Consider the following 10,739-nt stretch of genomic DNA (forward strand, 5'->3'; position numbering starts at 1 on the left):
ATTCGAAGCCAGCTTGGTCTACAGAGTGAATTCTAGGATAGCCAGAGCTACATAGAGAAACCCTGTCATGAAAAATAAAAAAAATAAATAAAATAGAATCTATTGTTTACTAGCCAAATGTAGTTATGCAGGACTTTAATTCCAGCTCTCAGGAGGCAGAGGCAGACATCCGAATCTCTGTGATTTAGAAGCCAGCTTGGTCTACATATCGAGTTTCAGACCAGCCAAAGTTACATGGTAAGACCCTGACTCAAAAAAATTGGAAAAAATTAGTTTCCACTTATTTAGTATGTATGTTTGTGTTTGGATATACGGGTGTGGGTGCGACATGGTGTGCAGGTGGAGATCAGAGGACAACATGTGGAAGTCACTTCTTCCCCACCACCATGTGGCTCTGCTGGTCAAAGCTGTTAGACTTGGCTGTGGATATTGCACCAGGTTCTCTGTTGACTTCTTGAACCAACAGTGTCTCAGAAAGCAGTGTCTTTGGTGAGTGTTCTCCCTGATCTTTGGATGTTTATACGTGTTTCTTTTTCTTTATTTTTTTTAAAGATTAAATTTATGTGAGTACACTGTTGCTATCTTCCGACCCACCAGAAGAGGGCATCGGATCCCATGGTTGTGAGCCACCACGTGGTTGCTGGGAGTTGAACTCAGGATCTCTGGAAGAGCAGCCATTGCTGTTAACTGGTGAGCTTTATCTACAGCCCCTACACGTTTTTCAAAACCCTGTTTCTACTTTCTTGCATGCTGTCCCTTGGAACTGAAGGCACTTACGTGGCATGTGGGTGTTGGAAAGGAGGAGCTCAACGTTTCCTTTCTACAAGGTTCCATGGAAGCCTTTGTCCTGTGTCCTCAGTGTATATAGATGACGCTCCCTCCATTCTGAGAATGAAACAAGATCTGTGGTTCCCAGTCTGCTTGTAGAAATGGCCAGCACACCCTGATCTATCACGGCATGTGGTCTGGGTGGAAGGTCCATAGTTCCAGGAAGTTTGGAAGAAACAACTCCCTTTTTAGGATCCTATAACAACGGGAACTTGCTCTTTCTCATTAAAGTCTTCTAGTCTGCTAGTGAAAGTCTTTAAACTGAGCATAGATGGTGTCTCTGCATAGCCATCACATGCATTTGGAGGTAAGACTGTGGGGGAGACTGGGGGTTAACTCCATGGTACAGTGCCAATAATGTACGAGACAATTCAATATATAAAAAATAGAAATATAATATATACAATTATAATGGATATAAATATAGTAGTATATAATATATAATAACAATCAAGTTATTGTCTGACTTAATTATTTTTTTAAAGAAAGCAAATTCTCATACAGCCTAGACTAAGTTGGAACTTACTGTTTAGTCTAACCTGCCCTCATACCTCTGACAGTTCTCTCGCTGTTGCTTCTCGCTGTTGAGATTACAGGCCCAGGCAGATGTAACTTCTGTTGAACTAGGTTGAAAGCAAGGATAATACATTTCAGCAGTCATGTAGCAATTATGATGGTAATAAAAAAACTAATATAAAACTAGAATTTGTTTGTGGGACTGGGCATAACAACTGAATTACATCATGGATGCCAGGCAAGCTTTGTACCATTGAGCCATATCCCCAGTCTTACAAAATCGGAGTTCAAGTGCCAGAAAACTTCTCAGCGACTTTCAGTTTGATTAAGACAAAAACTAAAAAATAGTTATGTTGTACTTGTGTGGATATGTGCATGAAAGTTCAGTGCTTGGAGGCCATGTGTGGATACGTGCATGAGAGTTCAGTGCTTGGAGGCCAGAGGCATAGGATCTTTCAGAGCTGGAGTTAGAGGTAGCTGTGTGCCTACATGTGCATGCTGGTGGTCAGTCCAAGTCTACTGTAAGAGGAGCCAGTGCTCCTAACCACTGAACCAGCGCTCCACCTCCACCTACTCAGCTTCTATTTATTTACATTATTTCTATTTATTAATTGAGACAAGGCCTCATGCCATGTCCTCCCAATGACTTAACTCTGGATCCTTCCATATCCATCTCCTGAGTGCTGGGATTGCTGTTGTGTCTGGTTTACGAGGTGCTGGCGATAAAATTCAGGAGTTTGACATAAGCCATCAAGCACTCTACCAATTTAGATAAACTTTTAGCACTTCAGTTTCATCTTATTTATTTACTCATCTTACTTATTTACATCCTGATTGCAGCCCCTCCCAGCCCCATCCTCCCACCCTCCTGCCCTCCTTCTCCCATTCCCCCCTCCCCTTCTCCTCAGAGAGGTGGAGTGTCCCACTCCCCACTCCCACCCCTCCCATCCCTCCATCCTCCTTGTCCCCCCTCCCACCCTGGTACCAACGGATCCTGGCACATTAAGTCTCACCAGGACTAAGTGCATCCTCTCCCACTGAGGTCAGACAAGGCAGCCTATCTAAGGGAAAGGGGTCCAAAGGGAAAGGGATCCAAAGGCAGGCAACAGAGTCTGAGTCAGGGACATTCCCCATTGTAACTGTTGGGGAGAACCACTTGAAGATCAAGCCTCACATCTGCTATGTGTAGGCAACCTACCTAGGCCCATGTGGGTTCACAGAGACTGAACTACCAACCAAAGAGCATGCCTAGACTGGACCTAGGCCACCTATGTATATGCAGCAATTTAATCTTTGAAGAAAGGAAGTCTTTGAGCTGGGAGGATGGCTAAGTTGACAAAGAGCTTGTATTACAAGCACGAGGATGCAGATTAGAGTCTTCCAGACCCATATAAAAAGCCAGATGAGATAGCAGGTACCTGGGATGCAAAGACAGAATGCTGTTCAGAATTGCTTGCCAGTTAGTTTGTCAGTCAGTGAGCTCCAGGTTCAGTTAGAGGAAGCCACCTAATGTTGACCCCTAGCCTTCTTAGTCTTATGGGGCAGCCACACACATATGTGTACACACATGTGACACCCCTACATCTAAAATACAAATAAAAATGAGTTAATAAGATGCTTAGATTCACTGGGTAGTTGTAACCTATGCACAGTAATATCAATGTTTTTCTCTTCCAGGGCACAACCTTGACCATATAAACCTTCACAAACATGGTGCAAATAACTGTTGATGATATGGTCTTGAAGGTTGTTATCCTGTTGCAGATGGGCACAGGCCTTCTGGCAAACACTTATTTGCTCTTCATGCATAGCTTCGTCCTTCTCACAGGGCACAGGCCGAAGCCTACAGAGCTCATTTTGTCCAACTTGGCTCTGGCCAATTCCTTGGTTCTTCTCTCCAAGGGGGCACAGCAGGTGATGGAAGATTTGGGACTGGTGCATGTTCTGGAAGGATTTGGGTGTCAAGTCTTCTTTTACTTCCACAGGGTGTCTCGAGAACTTTTGCTCTGCAGCACCAGCTTGCTGAGCTGTTTTCAGGCAGTCACAGTCAGCCCCAGGCATGGAGTGTGGACAGGGCTCAGACGCTGGGTTTATAGGCATGTTGGCTGCTCCTGCTTCTTCTGCTGGAGTTTCAATCTGGTCATCAGCACCATCTCTCCCATCGAGATAAAAGTCTTTGGGGATATCATTAGTAATTCCTCAATGGGGGATGGCATTGCTTGCCAGTATGTGGTCGCTGTGTCTGGATTGTGTGCAATCCCGTTAGCCATTCTGGGTGCCCTGCTGATGACACTTATGGTGGCAGCCAGCACTCACATGGTATGTCTCCTGCACAGACACCACCAGAGGGTCCAACATGTTCGAAGTTGCAACCTCACTTACAGGACCTCCCCAGAGATGAGGGCCACTCACAGCATCCTACTCTTGGTGGCTGGCTTCATCCTCTTTTACTTCCTGAATTCAATCTACATATTTTACAGCATAAAATCATTTAGCTCCTACCTGTGGCTGCAACATTCCCTGAAGTTTTTTGCCACCTGTTTCCCCTCCCTGAGTCCCTTGGTACTGATTTTCCAGAATTCCAGAACTCCAAGCCCCTGCTTTTAGTTTCTGGGAGTGTCTGGCCTGATTGCTCATCCATGGATGAACATCTGTCACCTCTCACAAGTCCTCCTCCTCCCTCTATTGTCTTGTCACAAGAACCCACCATTTCATCTTGCTTGCTGTGGAGTACCTTGAGGACCTGTCAAGGAGAGACACTCTTAAACAAACACAGGAGGGAAAACACTAGGAATTTTAAACTTATGATGCTTGGAGGAATAATAGTTTACTGCCTTTTAAGTTCTTAATGTATATTAATGTTTTTACAAATTCTTATTGTTTGAAGCCAGAAAGTGGTGGTGCACACCTTTAGTCCCAGCACTCAGGAGGCAGAGGCAGGTGGATCTTTGAGTTCCAGGCCAGCTTGGTCTACAGATCGAGTTTCAGGACAGCCGGGCCTATACAGAGAAACCCTGTTTCGGACAACCAGAACAAAATATTTTTTAATTATTTAAGGAATGTGTTAATCTAATAAATTTTAGTCTTTATGTGGTGATACATGCCTTTAATCCCAGTACTAAGGAGGCAGAGGTAGGCATATGTCTGTAAGTTTGATGCCAGCCTGGTCTATAGCAGGAGTTCCAGGGCTACATAATAACGAGACTCTGTTTCATAAAACCAAATAAATAAATAACAAATTTCAGTCATGTTTCACCTCCATTTTCTTTTCTCATTATTTTCTTCCTCTCCTGAACTATTCTTTTTTTTTCTCTTTATTAACTTGAGTATTTCTTATTTACATTTCGGTTGCTATTCCCTTTCCCAGTTTCTGGGCCAACATACCCCTAACCCCTCCCCCTCCCCTTCTATAGGGGTGTTCCCCTCCCCATCCTCCCCCCATTACCGCCCTCCCCCCAACAATCATGTTCAATGGGGGTTCAGTCTTAGCAGGACCAAGGGCTTCCCCTTCCACTGGTGATCTTACTAGAATATTCATTGCTACCTATGAGGTTGGAACCCAGGATCAGTCCATGTATAGCCTTTGGGTAGTGGCTTAGTCCCTGGAAGCTCTGGTTGGTTGGGATTGTTGTTCATATGGGGTCTTGAGCCCCTTCAAGCTCTTCCAGTCCTTTCTCTGATTCCTTCAATGGGGGTCCCGTTCTCAGTTCAGTGGTTTGCTGCTGGCATTCGCCTATGTATTTGATGTATTCTGGTTGTGTCTCTCAGGAGAGATCTACATCCTGTCCCCTGAACCATTCTTAATAAGTCTGCCCCGTTTCATATCTTCTTGTGTGTGGCCTATTGAATTTAATAAGAGTTTTAAAAAGATTATGTGTGGGCCTGTCTCTCTCTCTCTCTCTCTCTCTCTCTCTCTCTCTCTCTCTCTCTCTCTCTCTCTCTCTGTGCATGTGTATGCATGCATGTGTGTGGGTGCTGGTGGAGGTCACAGGGATGGAAGCCTTGGAGCTGGAGTTACAGAGAGTGGTTCTGTCCAACATTGTGAGTGCTGGCAACCCAACTCAGGTCCTTTGTACCACCAGCAGCAGCAGCAGCAGCAGCAGCAGCAGCAGCAGCAGCAGCAGCAGCAGCAGCAGCAGCAGCAGCAGCAGCAGCAGAAAAAAGAGGCAGCAGCAAGCAGCTGCAGCAACAGCAGCAACATTCTTTTTTTTTTTTACATTTTATTTTTTTTTATTAACTTGAGTATTTCTTTTTTTTTTTTTTATTAACTTGAGTATTTCTTATATACATTTCGAGTGTTATTCCCTTTCCCGGTTTCCGGGCAAACATCCCCCTCCCCCCTCCCCTTCCTTATGGGTGTTCCCCTCCCAACCCTCCCCTCATTGCCGCCCTCCCCCCATAGACTAGTTCACAGGGGGTTCAGTCTTAGCAGGACCCAGGGCTTCCCCTTCCACTGGTGCTCTTACTAGGATATTCATTGCTACCTATGAGGTCAGAGTCCAGGGTCAGTCCATGTATAGTCTTTAGGTAGTGGCTTAGTCCCTGGAAGCTCTGGTTGCTTGGCATTGTTGTACTTTTGGGGTCTCGAGCCCCTTCAAGCTCTTCCAGTTCTTTCTCTGATTCCTTCAATAGGGGACCTATTCTCAGTTCAGTGGTTTGCTGCTGGCATTCGCCTCTGTATTTGCTGTATTCTGGCTGTGTCTCTCAGGAGCGATCTACATCCGGCTCCTGTCGGTCTGCACTTCTTTGCTTCATCCATCTTGTCTAATTGGGTGGCTGTATATGTATGGGCCAAATGTGGGGCAGGCTCTGAATGGGTGTTCCTTCAGTCTCTGTTTTAATCTTTGCCTCTCCCTTCCCTGCCAAGGGTATTCTTTTTCCCCTTTTAAAGAAGGAGTGAAGCATTCGCATTTTGGTCATCCGTCTTGAGTTTCGTTTGTTCTAGGGATCTAGGGTAATTCAAGCATTTGGGCTAATAGCCACTTATCAATGAGTGCATACCATGTATGTCTTTCTGTGATTGGGTTAGCTCACTCAGGATGATATTTTCCAGTTCCAACCATTTGCCTACGAATTTCATAAAGTCATTGTTTTTGATAGCTGAGTAATATTCCATTGTGTAGATGTACCACACTTTCTGTATCCATTCCTCTGTTGAAGGGCATCTGGGTTCTTTCCAGCTTCTGGCTATTATAAATAAGGCTGCGATGAACATAGTGGAGCACGTGTCTTTTTTATATGTTGGGGCATCTTTTGGGTATATGCCCAAGAGAGGTATAGCTGGATCCTCAGGCAGTTCAATGTCCAATTTTCTGAGGAACCTCCAGACTGATTTCCAGAATGGTTGTACCAGTCTTCAATCCCACCAACAATGGAGGAGTGTTCCTCTTTCTCCGCATCCTCGCCAGCATCTGCTGTCACCTGAGTTTTTGATCTTAGCCATTCTCATTGGTGTGAGGTGAAATCTCAGGGTTGTTTTGATTTGCATTTCCCTTATGACTAAAGATGTTGAACATTTCTTTAGGTGTTTCTCAGCCATTCGGCATTCCTCAGCTGTGAATTGTTTGTTTAGCTCTGAACCCCATTTTTTAATAGGGTTATTTGTTTCCCTGCGGTCTAACTTCTTGAGTTCTTTGTATATTTTGGATATAAGGCCTCTATCTGTTGTAGGATTGGTAAAGATCTTTTCCCAATCTGTTGGTTGCCGTTTTGTCCTAACCACAGTGTCCTTTGCCTTACAGAAGCTTTGCAGTTTTATGAGATCCCATTTGTCCATTCTTGATCTTAGAGCATAAGCCATTTGTGTTCTGTTCAGGAAATTTTTTCCAGTGCCCATGTGTTCCAGATGCTTCCCTAGTTTTTCTTCTATTAGTTTGAGTGTATCAGGTTTGATGTGGAGGTCCTTGATCCACTTGGACTTAAGCTTTGTACAGGGTGATAAGCATGGATTGATCTGCATTCTCCTACATGTTGACCTCCAGTTGAACCAGCACCATTTGCTGAAAATGCTATCTTTTTTCCATTTGATGGTTTTGGCTCCTTTGTCAAAAATCAAGTGACCATAGGTGTGTGGGTTCATTTCTGGGTCTTCAATTCTATTCCATTGGTCTATCTGTCTGTCTCTGTACCAATACCATGCAGTTTTTATCACTATTGCTCTGTAATACTGCTTGAGTTCAGGGATAGTGATTCCCCCTGAAGTCCTTTTATTGTTGAGGATAGCTTTAGCTATCCTGGGTTTTTTGTTATTCCAGATGAATTTGCAAATTGTTCTGTCTAACTCTTTGAAGAATTGGATTGGTATTTTGATGGGGATTGCATTGAATCTGTAGATTGCTTTTGGTAAAATGGCCATTTTTACTATATTAATCCTGCCAATCCATGAGCATGGGAGATCTTTTCATCTTCTGAGGTCTTCTTCAATTTCCTTCTTCAGTGTCTTGAAGTTCTTTTTTTTTTTTGGTTCTTTTTTTTCGGAGCTGGGGACCGAACCCAGGGCCTTGCGCTTCCTAGGCAAGCGCTCTACCACTGAGCTAAATCCCCAACCCCCTTGAAGTTCTTATTGTACAGATCTTTTACTTGCTTGGTTAAAGTCACACCGAGGTACTTTATATTATTTGGGTCTATTATGAAGGGTGTCGTTTCCCTAATTTCTTTGTCGGCTTGTTTCTCTTTTGTATAGAGGAAGGCAACTGATTTATTTGAGTTAATTTTATACCCAGCCACTTTGCTGAAGTTGTTTATCAGCTTTAGTAGTTCTCTGGTGGAACTTTTGGGATCACTTAAATATACTATCATATCATCCAGCAGCAACATTCTTAACTGCTGAGTCATCTCTCCAGGCAAGATTTTCTTGCCAAAGTGTGGGTGGGAGGCGATTTTTCTGGAGTAAGCACAATTTACCAAGGATATCGCAATGAGGAAAATGATTCCTATTCCCAACAACTGCTAATTGCTAAGGTTTTTTGTTTTGTTGAGATAGGTTTCATTGCAGCCCAGGGTGCCCTTTGGCTTACTATGTTGACAGAGGATATCTTAGACCCTCCACTAGGCTATACCTATAAACTGTTTCACTCTTTGCTAATAGTGCTACACGAGGAACAAGATTTCAACTTTTGGACCATTGAGGGCAGATTTAACATCTGTCTGGTTCTTTTTTGTTTTTTTGCAGACAAGGGTTCCCTGTGTAGCCCTGGCTGTCCTGGAATTTGCCCTGGTACCAGACTAGCCTCGAATTCAGAGATCCATCTGCCTCTGTCTCCACAGTGCAGGTGTGCAACACCACTGCTTGGTTTATATTTAACATTTAAATAATAATAGACTTCAAAAATATTTACACTGGAGCAGGAAACTGAATAAAACAAATAAGAACATAGCATTTGTGTTTCTGAAGTGGGTTTTAAGATTTTTTAATTTATTATATATAAATATATAGCTGTCTTCAGACACACCAGAAGAGGGCATCAGATCCCATCACAGATGGTTGTGAGCCACCATGTGGTTGAACTCAGGACCTCTGGAAGAGTAGTCAGTGCTCTTAACCACTGAGACATCTCTCCTACCCTCAAGTGGGTTTAAAAAAAATCTATATTATGCAATTTCAAGGCTGTGTGGTTTTAGAAAGTCTAACTACCTTGCTTCAGTATTCTTTCTCATCACAGGATGATAGCAATTAATTATAACTATATATTCAAAACTGTGAGGGGACCCTCAAGATGGCTCACTGGGTAAAGTGATTGTTTCAGGAACCTGACAACTCAAGTTAAGAAACTGTGGACAGAATTCAGTAGAATACTTATGAGCTGTACTTCAGACAGAGGTTTAGTATCTGGGATACATAAAGAACTCCAAAAATTAAACATGAAACACTAATGTCAGTCTACAGCAGAGATAGATGCTTATCTATGCTTCTCACCACAGTATCCACAATTCCAAAACTATGGAATGGGTGTCATGATGAGGAGTTGGCTTCAAATAGGTTGTATTACAGCAAAATGGTATTTCGTTATTTAGCCAAAAGGATCAGAGCTTTGATATTGGCAAGAGTGTGGCTAGAATTTACTATCATCCTATTAAGGAAAGTTAAGCCAGAGTCAGCAAGACAAGGATGATATTTACTCTCTTAGGTAGAATACAAAAAAGATACATTTAGATGAGGGATTAAAAACAGATTTGTTGGGCTGAAGAGATAGTTCAGTGGTTAAGAGCACTGACGGCTCTTCCAAGAGGTCCTGAGTCTAATTCCCAGCAACCACATTGTGGCTCACAACCATCTGTAATAGGATCAGATGCCCTCTTCTGATGGGTCTGAAGAGAGTGACATTGTACTTACATAAATAAAATAAATAAATAAATCTCTAAAAAATGTTTTAAAAAAGGGTTTATTTTTATATGTTTGGATCTTTTGCCTGCATATACCCAAATGCACCATGTTCATGCAATGTCTGTGGAGGCCAGAAGAGGGCATAGCATCCTTTGGAACTAGACTTTAAAAGGACTGTGAGCTACCAGTTGTGAGTCCACTGGAAAAACAATGTGTGCACTTAACTGCTGAGTTATCTCTCCAGCTCTTAGATGAAATAATTAAAAAAAAATTAGATTTACTTATTTTTATCTACATGCGTGTTTTGCTTCCACATGTGTCTGTATATTCCATTTACCCTGGAACTGTAATTATGGATGTTTGTGAACTGTGTTGGTGCTGAGAGTTGAACCCCGGTCCTTCGTGGAACACCAAGTTCTCGTAAACACGGAGCGACCCCTCTGACCCCTAGATGAAGTAAATTCAGAGAAGATAGAGATGAAAGGGTGGGGTATGGAAAGGAATAGGGAACTATGGTTCTGTGAGCACTGCTTCCTCCCTCAGGGAACCCAGGCACTGAGGCACACCACACTGGAAGGAGGGAGCAAAGCCTGGAATGGGTGGGATCTGCAGTGTGGGTTTGAGGGAGAGGCCTTCTCTGAGGATCTTGTTACAGCTCTCTTAGAGGATATTCAACGAAACAGCTCGCTTAGACAATCTTTAATGAAACAGCTTGTGTGCATGCATTTCATTGGGTGTAGACAAGGGCTATATATGAGGCTTGGAGAGTGGGAAGGAGTTTGCAGGGTGAACGTAAACCATTTGAAACTCTAGTTCAAAGTACTGTGAATGCATCATTTATATGGAGAGGCATTCCAGGAATCTCAGGTACTTGCTGGGCAGATTCTTATTAGGAAAGAGGGAGTTGAACTTGTAGGTTTGCCAAGGACTATGTGACCATCCTCAGTAGAGGGTGTAGTGGTTGTGCTCCCCAGATAAGGTCAGGGAGAGAAATGGAAGCTCTGCTTAAAAAGGGAGTCCTCCATTTTATGCCAAGTTCAGAGGAGCTATCTGGACATGGTAGGCTGTGCAG

General features: G+C 43.3%; 1 protein-coding gene across 1 annotated transcript; it reads left to right on the forward strand.

Annotated features, from left to right (window-relative positions):
• Positions 1-3,054: 3,054 nt before the first annotated feature.
• On the forward strand, positions 3,055-3,951 carry Vom1r55 (vomeronasal 1 receptor 55). The gene has a single exon (NM_001166763.1). It carries the CDS (start codon positions 3,055-3,057, stop codon positions 3,949-3,951), a length of 897 nt encoding a protein of 298 aa, NP_001160235.1.
• Positions 3,952-10,739: the final 6,788 nt, after the last annotated feature.

Source organism: Rattus norvegicus, chromosome 1 (genome assembly GCF_021556685.1).
Source record: "Rattus norvegicus strain SHRSP/BbbUtx chromosome 1, alternate assembly SHRSP_T2T, whole genome shotgun sequence".
Classification (NCBI taxonomy): Eukaryota; Metazoa; Chordata; class Mammalia; order Rodentia; family Muridae; genus Rattus; species Rattus norvegicus.